Below are 23,567 nucleotides of genomic sequence, written 5' to 3' on the forward strand. Positions count from 1 at the left end.
ACATGCATTGAAATAGGGGATGTGAAGATTTGAACCCAATAACTCATGGTTACAAAGGCCATGGTCTCACTTGGCCATTGAGTTACATAAGTTATTTGATCAATTGTTTTCATTTTAATATTTGATTGTATACATTAAGTAATGTAAAAGGTAATGTTTACAAAGAACAGGAGGTTCCACAGGTAGACCTTGGAAACAACCCCAGAACCACCAAGACCAGAACCGACCCCTACGGGATAGGTTCCAGGTTCTGCCATGGAACCGAACCGAACCAAACCGACCCATAATCACCCCTAGTACTTGGCATTTGGGTTGAATTGGACACCAGGGATATTTTTATCATTTTACATTCTTTAGGATCCAATGATAGGGTCTGATTTGTCTAACTCTAGTTGGTTTATGTTTAAAGTTTTAGAGCCATTGAATAAATAGTTTAAGAGTTATTAAGTGTTCTTTCAATTGAAATAGGATAATAGCAATTTAGTAATTTTCTGGTTTTGAGTCTGATGCCACGTTGTGTGGAAAGAATCTGCACCTGTAATTGCTTCAATTTCCAAGCCTGAAATTGGTATGACCTCAGGTTCTCCAACTAACCAGAAATGGTCCATAAAGTGAAGCAGAGTTGCAGCAGGTTTTCAATGTGAAAACCAAACAATTTCCAGTGTAGAAATTGAGAGAGAAACTCCCACATATCCAACATTCTATGATTCCCAAAGGACTCTTTAACTAACACAATTAACAAGATATCAATCATTTAGTGCAGTCACAACTTACTATCACTCCACAACCTACAAGACATAGATAGGACTACTACATGCATTCTCGCTACAAAACTAGACATAAATAAGATATTAAAGACAATTTTGACTCCAGAAAAGGATATACTAATGGACCAAACTACTTGGAGGCCCATTTCACCAAGTAGTCAAAGTCCCATGAAGCTGGCCCAGATTTCCTAAACCTCCAAATTCAGGTCCAGAACTTGAATTGCATAAGCTGCCCCTTGTAAATTCTGCCTACTTGGCCCATCTTGATTGCCAACAGAGTCCTACTAAGATTCTTATGGGTCTACAATCTATAAATATGTGGACATTTTACACAAGGATCAATGAAGGCGCCATTTGGCAAATCTTTCCACACAGTTTTCTGGGCTTCGGTAAGGTCAAAAGACCAAAATTTGGTCTTTTTCCATTTGGTAACCAAAAGCCAGAAATATGAGAAGATGCATGCACGGAAATACCCGAAAAGACTGAAAACACCTATTTTTAGGAAGCTCCAAATGAAGCTTTTTGGTCTTTCTGCATGATATATAGCTCACTATGGCGTTTTTAAAAGCCTAGTATACCAAACCACTTACCAAACAATCTTTATCTTAAGACCCAAAAGCTCACTATGGCTTTTGGCCATCTGGGCTGTGCTGGAAGATCTTTCTAAAAGGACTTGTCGAACGGCACCAAAGTTTATTTGAGTTTTTATAGCTTATGCTATTTGTGTTGAGTGATTCCCATCCCTAGATAATAGGTACCTCCTTAAGTGATTCTGGGTTCTCTTGGTGAAGATGCTTTAACCAAATCAATTCACAAGTGCCCTGTACTCGACTTCAGCACTACATCTGGCAACTACACTTTGTTTCTTACTTTTCCAAATGACTAGATTCCCACATAGGAAGGTACAATAACCACTAGTGGATTTCCTATCCATTGATGACCTTGCCCGATCTACATTTGTAAACCTTTCCAGGGATAGTTCTCCCCCTTTCTTGTACAATAAACCACGACTTGGAGCACCCTTTAGGTACCTCAACACAATAATAACACCTTCCTAGTGAATAGTTGTGGGATTCTGCATAACTTGGCTTAGCACTCCTATACTGAAGGAGATATCAGGACAGGTGGTAGTGGGGTGAATCAGCATCCCAACTAATCTTATATAGCTTCCAAGATCACTCAACAACTCTCCCTGATTATTAATCATCTTCACGTTGGGATCCATAGGTGTCTTGACAAGTTTGGCACCTAGAAGCCCAGTTTCATCTAGCAATTTAGAACATATTTTCCTCTATGACAAAGAGATTCCCCAATTTGACCAGGCAACTTCAATTCCCAAGAAGTACTTTAAGGATCCTAGATCCATGATTTGAAAATGTTGTTGCAAAAACACTTCAGTTCAATAATTCCTTAGCATCAGTGTCTATAAGAACAATATCATCAACATACACAGTCAGAACAATCTTCCTAGATGAGGTGTTTCCACTGAACAAAAAGTGATCAACACTGCACTGCTTTAGGCCAAATTCCTGCATCACACTACTGATTGGCCAAACCAAGTCCGTGGATACTGCTTCAACCCATAGATAACCTTCCACAATTTATACACATTTCCTACATCTCCCCAAGCAACATACCTAGGAAGTCACTCCATGTACACCTCTTGCAAATCACCATTAAGGAAGGAATTCTTGACATTAGGGCTGTTCATAAGAAGGCCCAAACCGACCAAACCGGACCGACCCAACCCGAGTCGGCCGGGTTTTCATTAGCACCGGTCGGTTTCAGGTTGGGCAAATTTATAAACCGAAATATCGGGTCGGTTTCAGTTTTCATGTGTAAAAACTGAAACCGACCCGAAACCGAACCGAACTAGTCTTCCTACTTAACTAGTCTTCTACTAGTTCGGTAGTTCCAAACTTCATTGACATGGACAAAAGTAGCTTCTTTTCAGCCAAAGAAAGGAATCTCAGAAGGGGATTAGAAGTTTCAAAATAAGGAAACTTTGGAGCTCGATGTGGGAAAGGAAGTCTTACAGCTTCCTCTAATAGCAGATCAGGATCACTAGGTCTGAATCCAACGTCTCAATTCAAAACTTATGCCCAGATGGCTACTCTAGGCTCTGAGAAAGGACAGTTGGGAACCCAGACATGAAAAATTCTCTAGTAAATGACAGGTGGTGGTCAACAAAGGTCTGAACAGATTAAGGTTGCTTGCTTACTAGGGAAATACAAAAGCTTTTTGAGTGGAACAGGGGTTAGTAAGTGTAGAGAACACTGATGTGGGCCCCATAGCTACGGTCCCACTGTATTCATAGGGTAGAATATGTTCTAGTCTGCCTAGGGTTAGCTATTGGTCATTTAGTTGTTTCAGTTGTTATTTATTTCAGTCTTTGTTTTACTCTATTTGTTATGTAAAGACTAAGGGCAGATCTGTCCTTTCCATGTAATGAGCATAACCTATAAATAATAATTAAAGTGGCGGCAGCAGTACATTAAGCTTCTACTCCTCCTTTCAACCCTTGTGTTCTACTGCTTCTCCTCCCTCTTTCTCTTCTCTCCTCTTTCTTCCTTCTTATCTTCGATCCTGAGATTCATTAGGGTTCAAGACTGATAACAGTCCTGAACTTCTAGTTGGCATCAGAGCCAAGTTCTCCCATGTGAGTCTAGTCCAGCCGACCACAAGAGAACCATCTAAGGCTGGAAGCTGAGAAAGCAGAGTTCGTTGACTGGTTCTTGGAGATCTCCAGAGGATTAGCAGCTGTTTGAAGAAGTGTCACAGTTGTAGCAAGTTGGTGATCAAGAAGAATCAGAAAAGGCTAGGGTTCGGGTAACCTTCGTAGGCAGCGAACTGCATTCTACTGTAAGTTTTTTACTTTCTGAGAGAAGTAACATCAGAAAAGATAGGTTGGACCTATCCAGTAAGGGTGGCCGAACTACTCTAGGGTTTTATCTCTCTATTCTCTAGGGTTTCTATAGGGTTTTGTCTTATCCCTACGGCAAACCCTAGTATTAGGCCGAAACTTGTGATCTTATTCCTGCGGCAAACCCTAGAATTCTCCTCAACATTGATCAGTTTTAGGGTTTCATATTAACCCTAATACAAACCTTATCCGTACGGCTCTTAGGACTGATTAAAACCTCAAATTGGCTTCAGCATATCAGATTGCTCTTCAAACTGTGTTTCAGTCTTCTTTTGGGGTTTCGAACACTTTTGAAGGGGTGAAAACAGTTCGGACTGTTGCTGTTGTGTGTGGTTATTGATTTCAGATCAGTCTTATATATATTTCATGCACATCCATCGTGAGTACAGATTGGTCCTCTACTGATTTTGTGACTGTTGTTGGGAGTTATAGTGCTGGTTTTGACTGTAGTAACCATAATCTTTGATACTTCTGGTTCTTGACTGAAATGGAGTTTAAGAATCAGGTAGAAGGCAGTTTTGGGAACAGTAGTTAAGGTGGTGGTTCTGAGACAGGTTTTCAGATTACAACAATAAAGTTTTATGGATCAAACTATTTGGAATGGGCCTAATCAGCCATGATGGCTATTGGGGGAAGGGGCAAAGTAGGGTATCTCTTGGGAGATGTAGCAGAACCTTCCAAGGGAAACCCTATGTATACAAAGTGGGTCCAAGAAAATTACTTGGTTATGGCATGGCTCTGTAATTCAATGCAGCCCCATATCAGCCGAAATTACATATGGGCAAAGACAGCCAAGGAGATATGGAATGTGATGAAAGAGACTTACTCCCAACCCCTTAATGTTGCCAGAGCATATGAGTTGAAATGTGAGGTGAATGCCCTTAAACAAGGAGGGAAACCGGTGTCGGTCTATTTCTCTAACTTGCAGTCCCTGTGGCATGAGATTGATCACTTAGAGGATCTTGAGTGGGAGAGTCCCAAAGATGCTCAGATACATAGAAAGCACATTGAGACAAACAGAGTGTTTGAGTTTCTGGCAGGACTGAATTCAGAATATGATATTCTGAGGCAGCAGATCTTTACCAGAGATAGTGTGACCCTCACTCAGGCATACTCCTTAGTGCACAGTGAAGAGACCAGGAGGAAAGTCATGATGCAACCTCAGCCGCTTACACCTGCCTTGGTAGCTGTCAAACCCAAAACAGAGGGTGATTCAGAGAGGGACAGAAAGAAGGAAGATAAAAGGGATGTGGTGTGTGAGCATTGCAAGAAACCTAAACACACAAAAGAAACATGTTGGAAGCTGCATCCACATTTGGTCCCGGCAAAGTTGAGAAATAAAAGGAGTAATGCTCATGTGGCTACGACTACTGATTCAGCATCCTCATCAGGCACGAGAGGCACACCATTAGAGACCTTAGCTGCAGTTCGGGCAGCTCCAATACAATTGGAGAAGGAAGTTGGCAGTTCAGCTCAGTTACCGCAGTCATCATCAGCTCCGGCTACATCGGCCTTTGCACACTCAGGTACTCGAGCCTCAGCCAATCATGCCTCCGCTCCAGGTACTACCGAACCATGTTGGGTAATAGATTCAGGTGCATCTGACCATATGACTAGCTTGCCCCCTTTGTTTACTACTTATCACTTATCTTCTGGTAGGGATAAAGTATCTATAGCTGATGGCTCTCTTGTCCCTATTTCTGGCAAGGGTGACATCAAACTGTCAGATACTATATCCTTGTCCTCTGTCTTGCATGTTCCTAAACTGGATACTAACCTCCTTTCCGTCAGTAGCATTACCAAACATTTGAACTGCTCACCAACTTTCTTTACTGACCGATGTGTTTTTCAAGACATGGAGACGAAGACGTGATTGGGACTGGCTGTGAGACGAATGGGATTTATATGCTCGGGGAGAGTTCTCGTCGGGAAGAGTCAGTGGATAAGAAGTTACTTGTTTCTCAAGTTATGAGTCCGGTTATGTTGTGGCATAACCGATTGGGTCATTTATCTTTTCGGTCCTTGAAGAGTCTGTTTCCTACTTTGTTTGAGTCTGTTGAGTCATCTCAGTTGAAGTGTGAAAGTTGTGAGTTGGCTAAACATTGTAGAAACTCTTATTCATTGAGTAACAAAAGGAGTAATAGTTCTTTTGATATTGTGCATATTGATGTTTGGGGGGCCATATCACATTCCTTCTATGAGGGGGTACAGGTATTTTTTGATATTTGTTGATGACCACACCCAGTTTTCATGGATTTATCTTATGCGATCACAAGATGAGATGCCTATCCTGACCCAAAACTTCCACCAAATGATCCTAACACAATTTGATGCCAGGATAAAAGTGCTTAGATCTGATAATGCAAAGGAATACTTTGCTAAGCCATTGGCATCGTACCTCCTTAATCATGGGGTTATCCACCAGAGCACGTGTCCTCATACACCTCAGCAGAATGGGGTTGCAGAGAAGAAGAATAGGCACATCTTGGAGGTGGCTAGAAGTATTATGTTTACCTCCAACGTCCCTATTCGCTTATGGGGTGATGCTATTCTTACGACGGTATATCTTATTAATCGGATTCCTTCTTGGGTTCTTGATATGAAACCTCCTTTTTCCCTTCTATACCCCAATGAGGAGTTGTTCACTATTCCCCTCAAGACATTTGGTTGAACCTGTTTTGTTCAGCTTCTTGGTCCCAATCACTCCAAGTTTCAACCCAAGGCCTCCAAATGCATCTTTCTTGGTTATGCACAAACTCAAAAGGGTTATTGTTGTTATGATCCTGTCTCAGGGAAGAAGTTTGTATCCATGGATGTCACTTTCTTGGAGGAGACACCCTACTATTCTCGGGTCTCTCCTCAGGGGGAGAGTAGTGAGCGTGGAGATTTGGGTCTTTTTCTTCAGGGGGAGGGGGAGTGCAGTGAGGACAGGGTTAATACCTTTGGGGCTGTTCCCCTACCTATTCCAGTTGATGATGAGGGTTGTAGTAGCGAGGGTGGTCAAAGGGATCGGGAGTTGAGAGTCTATCACAGGCGATGCAGGCAGATTGATCCTAGTCATCAGCAGTCCCAACCAGCTACAATCTCTTCTGCGGCTCCAAGTCCAGTCCCAGGGCCCACAGAGACTCCTTCCATTGTTGCTACCTCACCCTCTGCAGATGACCTTGACCTTCCCATTTCCCTCCGTAAAGGAAAACAGCATTGCACCACATCTACAACCCACTGCATCTCCCAGTTTTTCTCCTATGATCGCATATCTCCCTCCTACAGGTCCTATCTCACTTCCATTGCTAATGTCCCTTTTCCAAGAATAGTGCAAGAAGCCTATCAGTCCCAGAGTGGAGAGGTGCAATGCAAGTTTAAATGGATGCCCTGTTGAAAAATAATACATGGGAGCTAGTTGACTTGCCCAAAGGAAAGAAACCAGTTGGATGCAGGTGGGTATTTACTGTGAAGCACAATGTGGATGGTTCCATTGAGAGGTACAATGCTCGGCTAGTTGCAAAAGGGTTCACTCAGACTTATGGTATAGATTACTTGGAGACATTTGCCTCGGTAGCCAAGATGACCACCATTCAGGTTCTATTATCTCTTGCAGCAAGCTACACTTGGCCTTTGTACCAAATGAATGTTAAGAATGCCTTCTTGAATGGGGACTTGCAGGAAGAGGTTTACATGTAGTTGCCTCTTGGATTCTATCATACAGAGGCAGGTAAGAAGGTCTACCGGCTCAATAAGGCATTGTATGGTTTGAAACAGTCACCTAGAGCTTGGTTCGACAGATTCAGACTAGCCCTTGGGAAGTTCGGTTATGTACAGGTCCAGTCAGATCATACAGTGTTCATCAAGAGGGTGGAGTCGTCACTAACACTACTTGTAGTATATGTTGGTGATATTGTGGTGACAGGAAATGACAACCATGATATTGAGTCCCTCAAACAGCTCCTTCATCAAGAGTTTCATGTGAAAGATCTAGGTACACGACGGTATTTTTTGGGCATTGAGGTTGCTAGATCTAAACAGGGGATCTTTGTCTCTCAGAGGAAATATGCGTTAGATCTCTTGGCTGAAACTAGAAAGCTAGGTGTCAAACCTGCAGATACACCCATTGAACAGAACCACAGGATTAATGTAGAGAGTGGAGAGCTGCTTGAAGACAAAGTTATGTTCCAGCGGTTTGTGGGAAAGCTCCTATATCTATGCCTTACCCGACCAGACATCAGTTATGTCGTTAGTGTTATCAGTCAGTACATGCATTCTCCTAGAACCACGCACATTCTAGCAGCAGAAAGAATACTAGCATACTTGAAGAGATGCCCGGGTAGAGGTATACTGTTCAAGAACAATGACCACATGAAGGTGGAAGTCTATACAGATGCCGATTGGGCTGGGAGTGTTGATGACAAAAGGTCTACCTCTAGATATTGTGCTCTTGTCGGATGTAACCTGGTTTCTTGGCAGAGTAAGAAACAAAGTGTTGTCTCTCGATCCAGTGCTCAAGCTGAGTACAGGCCAATGGCTAATGGAGTGGCTGAAATTCTTGGCTGAGATCACTACTTAAGGAGTTGGGTGTTGAGTATGAGAAGCCCCTGATGCTGTATTGTGATAATCAAGCGGCTATTAATATAGCACACAACCCAGTGCAACATGACAGGACTAAACATATTGAAGTTGATCGACACTTTGTATGATAGAGGGTCTCATCACAAGAAGTATGTCTCCCATACATCACCTCCAATATGCAACTGGCAGATATCCTCACTAAAGTTGTATCACGGAAGAAGCTAGAGGCAAATCTATCCAAGTTGGGAATGATAAACATTTATTCCCAACTTGAGGGGGAGTGTAGAGAACACTAATGTGGGCCCCACAGCTATGGTCCCATTGTGTTCGTCGGGTAGAAGATGTTCTAGTCTGCCTAGGGTTAGCTATTGGTCATTTAGTTGTTTCAGTTGTTATTTATTTTAGTCTTTGTTTTACTCTATTTGTTATGTAAAGACTAAGGGCAAATCTATCCTTTCCATGTAATGAGCATAACCTATAAATATTAATTAAAGTGGCGGCGGCAGTACATTAAGCTTCTGCTCCTCCTTTCAACCCTTGTGTTCTACTGCTTCTCCTCCCTCTTTCTCTTCTCTCCTCTTTCTTCCATCTTATCTTTGATCCTGAGATTCATTAGGGTTCAAGACTGATAACAGTCCTGAACTTCTAGTGTAAGGTTGACACTGGACCAAAGGTGAGACAAGTTTCAGAAATAAGGTTTGACTACAGGAGCAAAACCGAAACTGACCCAACCCGACTCAAACCGACCAGGTCGGTTTTGCCTATCAGTGGATCGGTTTCGGTTTCCACCTCAAGTAACCCGACCAAGTCGGATCGGTTGGGAAAACCCCAGTAAACCGACCCAACCCGACCCATGTACAACCCTACTTGACATCAAGTTAAAAAAGGGGCCAGTCAAAATGAGCAACTAAGGAGATAAGCACCCGGACTGTGCCCATTTTGGCAACAGAAGAGAATGTCTCTGAGTAGTCAACACCATATGGTTGTGTAGCCCTTGGCCACAACATGGGCTTTAAAACACTCAATATTACCATCTTGTTGATGTATATACCCATCGGCAACCAACTGCCTGTTTCCCACGAGGCAAGGTGATAAGGTCCCATTTATGATTGGACTCAAGAGTATGAAATTCCCCATCCATTGCCTTCTTCTAGTCGGGTGGGACAAGGGCTTCCTCGATAGAACAAGGAACGAAAACAGAGGACAAAAGAGATACACATTGTTGATGTGCAGGAGATAGGCAAGCCAAGGAAACATAACAGGAAATAGGATGCTTAGTATAGGTATGCTTACCTTTATGAAGAATAATAAGAAGATGAAGGTTTGACTGAGGAGGATCTAGCAACGGTGAATATGTTAGTGGTGAGCCTGAAGCCAAAGTTGGAGTCGGTGCAAATAAAAATGTTGGCTCTCGATCTCATCTACAATACACTTTGTGAATCGAAGGTCATAAAGGCTCCTCGATGGTCAGAAGGGGAATAAACTCATCTCCTGAATTAAAGGGAAGAGGAATAGAAGGCGAGGACACCTGTCTAGAAATGCCCTCAAAGAATGTAACATTTGGAACTACAAAATCTTTACAAAGGACAAGATCAGAGCATTTATACCATTTTTTATTGCAATAGTAACCAAGGAACACATACCTGATAGCTCAAGAGTCAAGTTTGTCACAGCAAGGGCCCAACTTATGAACAATACAAACACACCCAAAAACACGAGGGGAAAGTGAGAATGGAAAAGCAAAAGGGAACAAGAAAGTGAAAGGTGTCTAGTTGATGAAGATCAAAAGTGTCTATGGGGTCCCGGAGGTAGATCGGAGGTCAGTAGGGGTACTTGCAAAAGAGAGCGAGGTCAGAGGGCCTAGGGTGATATCCCGGGCTTAGAACTCCGACAAGCAAGTTAGTATAGGCTGAGTTGTCCGAGGTGAATAAAGCTAGTAATTAATGAGGCCAAAAAGTGTATAACGAATGATCAACTAACCTTTATATGGATGAGGTTTGCTCATGCCAAACGAAACGTGTTGGAGAGGTGTTGGGCACTTGGTGGTGGACACGAACACCTGGTCGAGATGTAGGACACCTTAAGGTGATTAATGCGACATGTGGTTCATGCATGAAGGAAGCCTAGGGCCGACTGGTTGACAGGATGGGCATGCGTGATGATGGCACAACTAGATGTTACGGACAAGCGTAATGATGGTACTGCCAAACGGTGCTACTAGAGGGCCACTCCGTGTACACGTGGTGACACTCAGGTGTGTTTCGTCTTAGTACAACTCGTATCACCAAGTGTGCTTTCTTGTGCGTGCAGCTTGGCTCGCCTGCCGAGCTATCCTATACCTTCAGTGGTGGTTCGACCATGGTCTATTCACTCATGCGAGGTGAGGTCACCCGAGGTGAGCTCTTGTTAAACTGAGGTTAGCTCGGGTGCCTGAGGTGGATCTGTTAGTCCAAGGAGGTACTATTTGGCCAAGGTGGCAGCTCGTAGGTGGAGTTGTGGCGGTAGCTCGTAAGTGAAGCCATGGATATTCCTGGTGCTACCACATGTCTGACTCTTACAAGAGGATACTTCTGCCCCATCACTAGCCATCAAGAATAAAAGAGTGCATGCGATTTATCAAGAAGCAAGAGGTGAGAACAACATCACTCCAATAGGTCTTAGGAACAAACATCTGGATTAGTAGAGCATGAGTCGTTTCTATTAGATGACAATCCTTAGGGAGTTTTGATCTTAGCTTGAACTAATCCTATCCTATCTCTTATCTAATGCTCTAATCTCAATCTTCTTATCTCTCTAGGATTACATTCAAGACTTTAGATCTGATAAAACTCTCTCCTTGGAGATTACATTCGAAATTCGGACTCTTAACTCTTGAATTCGAGTTGGGCTGCTTCAAGGTACTTCTGCGAGTTGGGCTTAAGTTGAGAAATGGGCCTGGCTGCGAACTTGCTCCGACTTTGGGCTCATTTTCGTACTCGATGCGGGCCGAATCTGTCAAAACCCAAAACATAAAAGTTGTGGGCCTTCCTTTCATCTTTCTAATGCTTCTTGAATTGTCCAATTCGGTGTCCAAAATTGAGAGTTAGGCCCAGATTACTGACTGTCGCCGAAACTGTGCAAAATCACCCGATTTGCCCTATTTTCTTCCAATTGCCTTCTTTATTGCCCTAGATCGAAAGACAAGAGTAATGAGTCCATTTAAGTGCTAAATAAATGTAAAATAGTGAATATTAGGGGATAAAATTAGGGTTCGTTTTGGTCTCATCAAATCCCCCCACACTTAAACTTTGCCCGTCCTCGGGCAAGGCAAAATCTCAAGTAACACAAGAGAGACTAACTATTGATTTTCAATCTTTCTTTTTCTCTACATGAGGCCTGGTTCATTTCATGCTTTAGTTCAAACTTGGTAACCTTTCCCTTCTCATCTCTTTCTCCCCTTTTTCTTGTCCAAGAGTGATGGCAAATCACCATTCCTCATGGTCCCAAGTTAAATCGATAGTCAAGGAGACAAGCCTTCCAGGGCTGAAACTCCTTGGACTGCACGGGTGCTCATTGCTTTTAACAAACCAATTCAGCCAGATGCAATTACTTTCCTTTGAATCAAAACAAGGTGTGCTTATTGCCATAAGCTTGCTATGTATCACATCTTCACCACTTAGTGTGAATTCCTAGGATCTGAAGGTGAGAATGGGGTTGGGGTTCTAGGGTGAGTGCATTTTATGCTCCATCTCACCCTTGCCTTCTTTTCAAGATGTGAGTGCATTTTATGCTCCATCTCACACTTGCTTTCATTTCTAAATGTGAGTGCATTTTATGCTCCGTCTCACACTTGTTTTTTGTTTCTAGATGTGAATGCATTTTATGCTCCATCTCACATTAGTCACGATTTTAGTTTCAAACTCCCTTTCTTTTTTTTTTTTTTTCACAAGAATCACAGGGTTACACCGCCTGATCCATGAATTCATTGATCGTGGTCTCTATATGCCTAACACAGCAAGTTCTAGAATAATCAACCCATGTTTGATAGATAATTATGTGAAAATCAATCAAACCCTTATGCATCTTGCCTATTGACCGATTAAAATCATGAGGTACCATATGCAGCCAAGAAATATTCAGTTAGTCATGCTTGCATCCTATCTTATCTATTCAGCCTAAGCACATGATTCCTGATAAGTTGAAATCGTTCAAGGATAAGTTTCCGGGAGCAAAAATTTGAAGAAGGTAAGGTATCCCAAATTTCCATCAGATTTTCCTAATCCCCCCACACTTAAGTTATACATTGTCCCCAGTGTATGTGATTATGCATAAAGAAGAAGGATTTGGGGGTACTTCCCTGTTCGTCTTGTTGGGTTCCTGCTAAACACAAAAATCAAAACCAAACAAAATAACAAATTAACTAAACATAATGGGTTGCCTCCCAGAAGAGCAATTGTTTAACGTCGTTATGCTCGACGTCCTCCTTTGCTACTTTAGCTCTCGTGGTTTCAGCTTTCGGTGTGCTCCCCTTCCATCCATCATGGGCGGGTTCAAATCTGGAATAGGGGGGCCTTCGTATCCAATTGTGCACTTGATTCTAGCTCCTCATTCATATTTTTTTCAAAAAATTCCTGCACAGTTGGATCAATAGTGTCAACTGAATGGTCTTCATTTGGGTACTTCATAGCTTCAAAAATATTAAATTTAATAGTCTCCCCGCCAATTTCGACGGAGAGGGTACCCTCATCCACATCTATTTTGGTCTTGGCCGTTTTCATAAATGGCCTGCCTAATAGAAGTGGGGCTGAACTTTCGATCGTGTCCTCCTCCATCTTCAGAATGTAAAAATCAGTTGGGAAAATTAAATCGTTAACCTGCACCATTACATTCTCAACAATCCCTTCTGGGAAGGCGTTAGAACGATCAACTAATTGGATAACAGCTTTAGTTTCCCTTAAAGGACCTAATCTCAAAGCATAGTAAATCGAGTATGGCATGACGTTGATAGATGCACCTAAGTCTAGCATGGCATACTCGAGTTGCTTATTGCCAATCACACAAGGTAGGGTGAACATACCTGGATTAGCATGTTTTTCTGGTAAGGTCCTCTTGATCATGGCTGAAACGTTCTCTCTAACTCTTGAGTCCTGCACCTTGTCTTCTTCCTGCCCTTTATCCACCTTCCTTGGTGATGTAGGTTCTAGCTGTAGTTCCTTCCCGCTTCTTAGCACCACTGCACTTACACTCTCCTTGGGGTTGACTACCGTTTGTGATGGTAGTTTCCCAGAGCTCTGCACCTCCAACTTGCTAACGGCAGTGGCAAGTTGGCTGATTTGGTTCCCCAAATTCTGAATGCTGGCTCTTGTTTCCTGTTGAAATTGCTGAGTATTAGTAGCTAGAGCCTTAACTATATCTTCTAATGACGTACCTGAATTTGAGGGTTGGCCTTGCGCTGTGATGGGTGTTAAAAACTGGGGCTGTCGACTGAAAAAATGGGGCTGGTATTGCTGCTGTCCTCCTTGGTTCCCGTAGCTTAGGTTTGGGTGATCTCTCCACCCCGAATTGTAATAATTGGAGTAGGGATCATACTTTCGTTGGGGCTGGCTCGGGAATCCTCCTACGGCATTGACTTGCTGCATCAAACCATCTTGCAATGATGAACACATGTCCGTAGGATGGCCAGGAATCGAACAGATACCACACAACCTGGCAGTTTGTACTTGTCCTGGTCCTCGGTCATACCTTGGGACTTCATGCTCAAGAGTGGGGTACGTGATGCATAAAGGTTGTTGGTTCATAATTGGTGCAGCCAACTCCCTTAATGTCCTCTCACTGTCAGCCATTCTTTCTACTTCTTCGAAGATGGGAAGATCACAATCTGAAATCACCTTCTTTGGTGAACGATCCTTCCTTTGCGTCGCCTCCTTTCTTAAACGACGGGTGGTCCTCTCAATTTCAGGGTTGTACTCGAGTTCACCTCGTTGAGAAGCACGAGTCATAAAATAAAAGAGGTTAACAAGAGGAAGGTAATCGCTAAGAAATTAAAGTTGCTCCCCGGCAACGGCGCCACTTCTCTAGGAACAAAATGAACTCTGTGATGTTTATTAAGTTGACATGACACACAATCCAACTGAATAACTGACTCTAGACTAGAGACTAATTGCTTCAAAATACGAAGGGATGGGTGACCCAAATGCCACTAATGAGGAGTGAGAGATGAGTGAAGAGCTCTTCGTGGACCATTGTCATCCAAGTGGTATAGTCCTCCAACTTCATGACCTCCATCAATCGTCTTCCTCTTCATGAGATCTTAGGAAACACAACAAGAGGGATAAAAGGTTATAGAGTAGTTTAGTGATTTCGTTAACTTGCTTACAGACAAAAGACTAAATGGAAACTTAGGTATGTAAAATACAAAATTTAAATGAAGATCAAAACCAAGAGATACATTACCAATGCCTGAAATGGAGGAAGATGGCCCATTAGCTAAGGTTACAGATTGAGAAGTGGAAGGAGGGGACAAAGACACACAAATCTGAAGTTCCAACTATATGATCTGAAGCTCTAGAATCAATTACCCAAGGTGAAGTTTTAGAACTAGAAGCAATACAAGTTATACTTGAATGAGCAAATCTTGTATGAGAAGGATAGATGAAGCCTCTCATACTCTTCACAAGTGATGGAAACCAATTCCTTATCCAGTTATCCTTATCAGCTCCTGTAGAAGTTGGTTTATTGTAAAAACATTGTTGTAAATGTCATCCCCTAGCAAGGCACAATTGGCCCAAGAGGAGGGAGGGCCATGCAAGTCATAGCAAAAGTTAACTGTGTGGCCCACACGGCCACAATGAGAACACTCTCTGGCGTGACTATGTCCACCATTGATTCTTCCACCACCTCTTCCTTCCCTACCAACATGGCCACCACTAAAACCAGGGCTAGTACCTCTAATCACACCTCTTTCACAAACATCTCAACCACCACTACCACCAACTTTGGTAACACTCTTTGGTTCTCTCCTAATGCAAGAGAAAACCTCAGAAAATATAATGAAGGTCACTACTTCCCAAAATCTGGGCTTGTACTGGCTCAAATTCTGATCTCAACCTAGAAAGGAATCTAGCAACATCCAATTGTTCCCTCTACTTTTGCTGGATCTTCAAATCTATAGTTAGAGGTAGAGGTTGGTAAACATTCAATTCATTCATCAAGATTTTTAAAGCAGCATAATATTCTTCCACACTCTTATCTCCTTGTCAAAGAGTAAAAAATTCTTGGTATAATTGATAAATTCTTGTTAGACTATCCTATCTTGGATAAAATTGTCTAACATGCTCCCAAATTTTCTTTGCAATGTCTAGAAACATAAGATTGACACATGATATTGATAAATTCTCGTTAGATTATGCTATTCCACAACGAAGTCATAATTTGTGCATTTTTTGCACCCATTCATTATACTCTTCAGACCCATTTTTCGGTCATTCTTCCTTAATATATTTCAGTGTACCCCATCCAACCAAAGATTCCTCAACTGACTTAGCCTATTGTATATAATCAGTATTAGTACTATTAAGTTTAACCCTAGTCAATTGTGTATTGGTATTTTGGTAAAGTCTGATTGTACTACTGCATAGGGCTTAGAACCACTAGCTAATGAAGCCATATATCAACAAAAAGGTCTGAGACTATGAAAAAACAATCAACAACCAAACAAGAAGCTTCTGGATACATGTTTTTCCAACTTTCAGCCACAAAAAGGAAGCTGAATATCAACTATATTCTTACCCACACCAAGCACTGCCCCTCTTTAAATTGTCGAACAGAGGGAGCTTAGTAGACCACCAAACACACCACCAATCATGACCTGAGGCACGAAATCCTCTTTTTCTAAAGGCCGATCAGTCCTTTGAGTGATTTTTTCCCTTTTGTAGTGAGTAGAGAGAGTCCTTTGTTTGTAGGGCACAAAAAGGGAGGACGTGAACAGTAACCTGAGCCCTAGTGCATTTTTTTTAACCCCAAAATTTACTCTAGGTGGAAGGGTGGCCATCTGAAATTTTATTAAAAAAAGCACTATAAGCAAAAGAATACAAGGTTATCACAGGAAAAAATGGGTCCAGCAATATGGGTTGGATCGGGGCCCAGTCTTCTCACCCATGGATTGCAGTTTAGAGTGACATCCATAAAGTCTACTCTGATTTTCTAAAAGGAGTCAATTTTAAGGTTGGAAGAGGAGACAAAGTGCTTTTCTGGATTGATAAATGTGTTCATCTTGACACTATCTGAGCTATTTCCCTCCCTATTAGCTCAAAATAAGGAAGCCATGGTTGAGGAGTGCCATGAGTAGGGTGAAAATGGAGTAATCTGGGGGCCTGAATTTAGAAGAAATCTGAATGACTGGAAATCATCCCAATTGCAGAGTTGTTAGGCATTCTACATGCTGTATCTCCAAATATTCAGCAAATAATAAAAGAGAATGGGCCTGGGAGAAATCTGGACAATTTTCTGTCCACTAATTTTATGATAGATTGTCTCAGCAGCAACATACTTTCTTCCCTTGGGCAAAAATTTGGTGCCCTTATTGTTAGACAGTTTTGTATGCCCTTAGCTCCAATCAAATTAATGTACTTTATGAGTTTATTGTAAATGAATAAAAGTGCATATTTGATTCATGTTCCCTTGGTATGTTTCTGTGTAATACCCTTAAACTGGACACTTAATGAGACTCGTGTTAGTTTAGAATGTTCACAGCCAGTGGGTCAGTCTGGGGAGACCTATCCTGACAAAGCTGACACTGTGGCACCACCAAGTCAGTTGGGGTGGCTTGTCTCAGCCACCGGGGTGAGACCCTAGGCACATACAGTGTAGGATTAATTGAATCTTTGAACTGGACCAGATTTCCAGTATTGCCCTGGACCTTGGAGATTGATGGGCAAAACTAGAAAGTTACACCCAACCCCTAGACTCGATTATGATACTGCACTAGGTGTCGAATTGGGCTGTCTTTGATGTACCAATCAGTGAGATCCTTAGCGGGGGTCAAAACCTGGGTATGTTGGGACAGTCTGAGAATTCATCTGAGTGGGTGATCATAGTGACAGGATCAGTCCTTTTGTCGGACAAAGGTAATGATCGGGTATGCACTCTCACTGATGGAAACCAAGACTGCCGACAGCCGATTTCAATCGTTGAGATTTGTTTTGCAAAATATATTTTATATGAGATATAAAAGTATATAAATTATGGTTTCGAAATGATTTGCCAAAGGTTGTAATTCCTGGGATCCATATAAGCAGAGAGTGCAATACTGTTCTTTGCAGCCGAGGGAGAGGTCCTCTCTTGTCGGGCAGTGTATGATCATTATGGGCTGAGAGGTTAAGTGTAAGACCATTGAGGATAATACCTGATGGGCTAATCTTGCATCTGCCCACAGTCCCTGGGTGTTATAAGGTGGTTTGGCCCAGGGACCACTTAGGGTAAGTATTGGGCCCATAGAGCCCATCTGATGGGTTTCAGGGGGTGCACTATCCATAACAGTGTATTCGGCCAGGCCTTGTAACAAAGGTTGGGCTGAACCCATGAGGCTGATGTGTAGATCAATGTTTGGGTCCCACGCCATACAAGGAAGCCCAACTGGACAGCAGTTTGGAAGGCTAAATGAATACATAACCTTAAATGGGCCTTAATCCCATTTCAAACTGGGCTAATTTGATTAGTCACTTAAGGGGCGAATTCTGAGATGGATCAGCTGATAGGATTGGGCCCACACCCTATCCACTTAGAGAGCCCAAGATCCAAATAAGATTTAGATCTGGAAACTTCCTAATTAGATTAGGAGATGGCTGATCTAATCTACAGATAAGATAAGGGTTATCCTTTGTCTTAAAGGGACTTCTAATCTAGATATGATTTGGGTTAGTAACTCCTAATGGGATTAGGAGCTGATCCCTTTAAGTCTATAAAAGGAAGAGGGGGCGGCAGCCTTTAGACATCACAAGCAAGCAATAAATAATCTTGTCTTCAGAGCTGAAATCATAGAACAGAGAATCTGCACCCTGCAAATACTCTCTTGCCGCCTCCTTCTTGCAGCCGCCGCCTACAGCAGTTCGATCTCCAATTCTTGGGAGAAACCAAGATTGGATCTTGATTCCAATCTTTTGGAGAAAAGATTGGTGGGAGTTGTATTCACAAGCCACCCAGGTGATTCTTGAGAAGGATCAAGTTCTTTTGGAAGAACACTGTTGATTCTGCTCCACTCTGCACTACGCCATCTTCAGTGGGAGCAGATTTTGGATCCTTCCTTGAGCGTGAACACCTCCATTGGGAGATACTACTTCTCTGTATCAGGTATTATCTCTCCCTACTCATTTTGGTTCAGATCTAGTTAAGTTTATGGTTCAAGAATGATCATTGAAAATATGATTTTCTAAATAGGGAATTTGATTCCCAGTTGAAGGGAGAGAAAAAATTTTTGAAATTCGCCCCCTTATTCTGCAATCTTTGGGCGTCCATATGATGGATTTCCTATCCCCTCACTTATATCCATTTTAAGCTAGCCTTCCTAGTCTAGACAACTATCCATGGAAAATGCATGACCACTGATAAGCTGATCAGAAGGGGTATGAGTTGGATTAATGACAGTTACTGCAGTATGTATGGGCAATGTGCAGATTTTTTTTTTATCAATAATAGAATCAATTTCATTAATTAGGAAAAGGTACAATGGAGAAAAATGGGAGATATAAACTCTCGTAACCCTCCCCAGCAGAAATTTCAATTACAACATAGCCCAAAACAAACTGTTCTTTCCCACCCCTTTTTGGAACGTGTGTCAGTGAAAGCATTGGCATCTCTTCTCACCCATTTGAAGTTCACTTCCACCCCATGTAGAATTCTCACGATTTTCATCTTTTCATAAATGTAACACCACCATCCAGCCTCCTCTTCCCCTCAAAGCTACTTTATCACAAGCTCTGAGTCACCCTCAACTAAAAGCTTTCTGAAATTCAGCTCTTTAGCCTTTTGGATGCCTTCCAAAACAGCCACAATTTCAGCCCTCAATGAATCACCTATTCCGATTGGACCTAAATAGATCACAATAACTTTTCCTTCCTCATCCCTGAAGACGACTCCAATGCCAGAGAGGCCAGGATTACCTTCACTGCTTCCGTTCAAGTTGAGCTTAATGACACCACTAGATGGAGGGGACCAAGAAGGCCTAACAACCTCCTCGATATAAGAAGCAGCTACCTCCCTTCAGTTCCTTATCAAATCATCTGCAGAAATATCCTTAAAGATCTCCAATGTCCTCACCCAATAGACTACTCTGATGGTGATGGTTTCTATGATAACACCCCTACTTCTTTCTTTATCAAGAAAAATTCTCTGATTCCTCTCTTCCCAGATAGTCCAGAAAACTGCTGCCCTTGTACACTTCCATAATATTCTTCCCCTCTTCGTTGGCCAGCTAACAAAGGTAGAAGTAAACAGGCTTTGTATATTAGGAGGGTTCCACCTACATCCAAACAAGGAAAGAGGCAATGTGCAGAATCATCCAGCCATCTTTTTAATTCACTGCAAAATTTACATATCAGTTGCAGGGTTGAAGAAGTAAGCTGGTCTATTATGTTCGATTTTGATTCCACTGCTTTTCTATACATGACCATTTATCTTGGAGACTCTCAACCCCCCTATTTTTGTGCATCCTTTTATAATTAGATTTAATAAATTCTATTGTTACACATAACAAATAACATCTTACCCTTTGATTTAGGCATCTGAATAGTCCTAGGTCTGGTCTGAAAATTCTGTTTCTTCCCTGAGATTTGTTTTTGGCTTTTAAACCCTAGGTTAATATAGTTATTTTATATATTTACCATGGGATCCATCCATAAGTCTACTAGCTGTATAAATCTGTCAATAATTGTTCATAAAAGCTTTGAGTCATTAAAGTTCGGTTTGAAGTCTGTTATTTCAGCTTTTGGGGTATTTCTGAAAATTCATTATGTTGAATCATTTGAAAGCAGAGAATTGATGAAAATTTTGTTTTGAGAAGTCCTTCGAAACCATTTGTTGTGTGTGCTCCCCTCATTAGTCCCCCCCCCCTTACCTTCCCACTTCTTTTCTAGTTCTCTTCTTCATCACTCATATTTTTTTATTACATGTTGAGCACCAAGAACTTCAGATTTAATGCACCTGTGTGAATCTCCATTATCTATATTCTTCAGTTCCAAAATAAGTTTTCTCCTTCCTTAAATCCAATTTTTAGTGAAATCCTCAAAACCTCAGAGAGAAATTTATCCTTATGGAAATTGCTCCTCATAGAAACACCCAGAATTTCATGAAAGCCCATTATATAGTTGTAACCTCTAGGTAATTTCCATTTGAGAGCTCATCTCACTTCTTCCCAGCCCCAGACTCTAGATTCAAACTTTATCACTCCTTGCTCTCTTCAAAATTTCCATTATTTTTACATCAGTCCAACAATTTCAACCCCCAACAAATGTTTGTAGGAAACTTGGCTTTTTACATCCTACATCATCCGTGCTTCCAAATATTTAACCAATGGTGTTATGTCATAAATATCCTATTCTATGAATCAAGCATTATCAAAACAAATGAATGTAATTAATGTCAACAATATGCATTTATGCCCAATTGCCCATATTATCACTAGTGATTATGCAGATGCACATCACAGGTATTGAATTTAACCATCTCAAAATATTCACAAGTCAATGGCAGCAAGAACTTAGCATCTAATAGCTCATGAGTGCTAGAAAATTCACCTGTTCCCCATGTTCAACACAATATCCAATCAATGAAACAAGGTTCCGGTGATGTAATCTTGACAACAATTCTATCTCTGTCAAGAACTCCTTTTGACCCTGCAAGGAACCTTCTTCTGCACGCTTAATGGCCACAACTGTGTTATCCTCTAGAATGCCTTTGTAAACCTTTCCGTACCCTCCTTGGCCAACTTGAGTTGAGATGTTGAAATTGTCTGTGGCTAGTACCATTTCTTTAAATTTGAAGATCTTGACACCATCAATTTTGATTGAGATTTTTGATGCTGCAAAAAAGCAAAATAAAGACTTCAATGCTACTTCCTTTTGAAAAAGTCAACGGTATTAGATATTTTACTATGACTATAAATCTATTTTAGTAAGGGAGCTTACAGAGATGCTTGCTTGACAGACTGTGATGGTGTCTAAATTTTCTTTTTGCAATAAGCATTGCAATGGCAGCAGGTATCATGATTGCACAAGTAATGGCCCCAAACAGAAGCAGAGCCAAGGTTCTCTTGCTTATCATAGACCCTTGAGGTCCAAAATTCACTGTAAAAGTAAGATGAATCATGAACTATCATACTGGTTACATTAAAGAAACTTAGATGGAGAAAACAAAAATTTTGCTTCCAGTTTTCTAATAGAGATAGCAAAAATTATGCTTCCAGCTTTCTAATAGAGAAAGACCTGGAACATTGATGGTCTTTGATTCTTGAGAAAACACATAGGAGGTCAACTTTCAAAAAATGTGTGAAGCTTTATGATTCAATCTACAAAATTTAAACTAGAAAAAGATAGCCTTGAAAACATACCATTTAAATAAGGTCCAATGAGAGTGAAGTTGAGCAGTTCATATGGTCCAAAAAAATCACTACCACGAAATGCCCAGGTTGTGAACAAGCCTCTAATCCTCTGAATCTCACTAATATTGAATATGTGTGAGTTATTATAGACCGTAGGGAAAAGTTTTAAATACATGTTTAACCTAGGACCTTGCTCCCAAATAAAAGAATCAATTGATATTTGATAATGGTCCAAATAGAGAGAATCAGCTAGATAATATTTGAAAAGGTCTAAATATGTAGGAAAAAATGAGAAACTGGGGCTTTTAAGGCGATATCCAATTCTAATTGGTGCTGCACAAAAGCATGGAACAGGAGATGCTGGAACATATTCATAAAAATCATCAAAGGGACATGCATGGATTGGACAAATATTTGTCATGTTGCTCAAGCTTCCAAGTGTCTCCTCCCCTCTAGCTTCAGATTGACAGAACTGGACCATGTTTCGTTTGTTCACATTGTTGCAGACAGGATTCCCTTGAAGCCTATACCATCAAGGCAGTGATGCCAATTACATTAGTTGTAATGAAAAATGGAGGAAGCATTAGAAGTTCAAGAGAACAACTTATCCTAGGTAGTTATCTATCAACGAAGAAACATTATGAAGCAATCAAATATATATAGAATATGATAGTGAATGTGTAGATTATTTTCGTTATAATCATATAAATAGCTGACAAAGAGCAAGAATGAATGTAACGAATTTTATTATTAAATCCCTAAAAAATACCAACTGTTTGACAAAGTGTGCTGGCATTTGCATAAATGAACTTATAATTAATGCTTTCACAAAATGTTTCTTCCATCAGCAATGGAATAGAAATTTCTTTTGTTTTCTTATCAGCAAGAGAACTCCAAAGAGAAATCCATTAAAGATGAGAATTACACAAGGGAAAGAAAAGAGAAGGAAAAGAAAAAATGAAAGAGGAACAGAACATTGGGGGGTAGGGTAGAGCAAAACCACAACCATAACCCTCACCTAGACACATCAGTGCAGCAACACATAACAACAATCCTAGTCCCTAGGCATAATTTTAAATTGACCAAGAGGTGTATTATTATTTGGATCTAGGGAGGAAGACTTCTCTAATGTGTTCATTGATTACCAGGTTGTCATAGATGGGAAGAACATAAAGAAGAGGATATTTGATAAAGACGAACTTTTCTATAAGGTTGATTAGCAGCTCCATTCAATAATGTTTGAGAAACAGGTTTGAAAAATTTTGACCTTAGTATCCAAGTCTCTAGGCCTTTGTTAGCAACTTAGCAGAAACAAGCATAAACATAAGAATAAGAAGACATTAGCACAATTGAGATAATTCAATCTTATATTATGATGCTCTAATGCATAGAAATTGGTTCACCATTGTTTAAAGGAGTGTTTACATTATGTTCTTCAGCAGCAGGGTAGTTTAGGAAATTCACTTAGAAAAAGAGAACGCTCCAGTTGAGAAATTAACATAAATAGAGGCACTTTTTTAACTACAATTATTTTGATATTAAGATAAATCTGGGATGACTCCCTTAGGAGGGTTTAAGTTCCCTAATCCTCGCCTAAACAGCTTCAGTCTTCCTGATCCTAATCCATTCAGCACCATTACATGGTATCCGAGTAAGGAGATTGAGATCCTTTCTACCCTTTCATTCTTGCGATCTGCTTAAAAGAATTATTTTTGTGTCCCTACAGTCCATTTCTATTGATAAA

At 41.1% G+C, this 23,567-nt stretch overlaps 1 protein-coding gene across 7 annotated transcripts in view; it reads right to left on the reverse strand.

The window, feature by feature from the left end:
- The window catches only part of LOC148867968 (putative LRR receptor-like serine/threonine-protein kinase At1g06840), a 107,889-nt gene that overhangs the window by 33,789 nt on the left and 50,533 nt on the right, over positions 1 to 23,567 (reverse strand). For all 7 annotated transcript variants that reach the window (XM_088970181.1, XM_088970177.1, XM_088970182.1 and 4 more), the window contains 3 exons: positions 21,833 to 22,347; positions 21,411 to 21,569; positions 21,021 to 21,304 (listed from right to left, as the gene is read on the reverse strand). In XM_088970181.1, coding sequence (XP_088826307.1) covers positions 21,021 to 21,304; positions 21,411 to 21,569; positions 21,833 to 22,347 — 958 coding nt within the window. The remainder of the gene's footprint in view (positions 1 to 21,020; positions 21,305 to 21,410; positions 21,570 to 21,832; positions 22,348 to 23,567) is intronic.

The sequence above is a fragment of the Nelumbo lutea genome, chromosome 2 (assembly GCF_056320005.1).
Source record: "Nelumbo lutea isolate HS-2025 chromosome 2, American lotus-T2T, whole genome shotgun sequence".
NCBI classification, from domain to species: Eukaryota; Viridiplantae; Streptophyta; class Magnoliopsida; order Proteales; family Nelumbonaceae; genus Nelumbo; species Nelumbo lutea.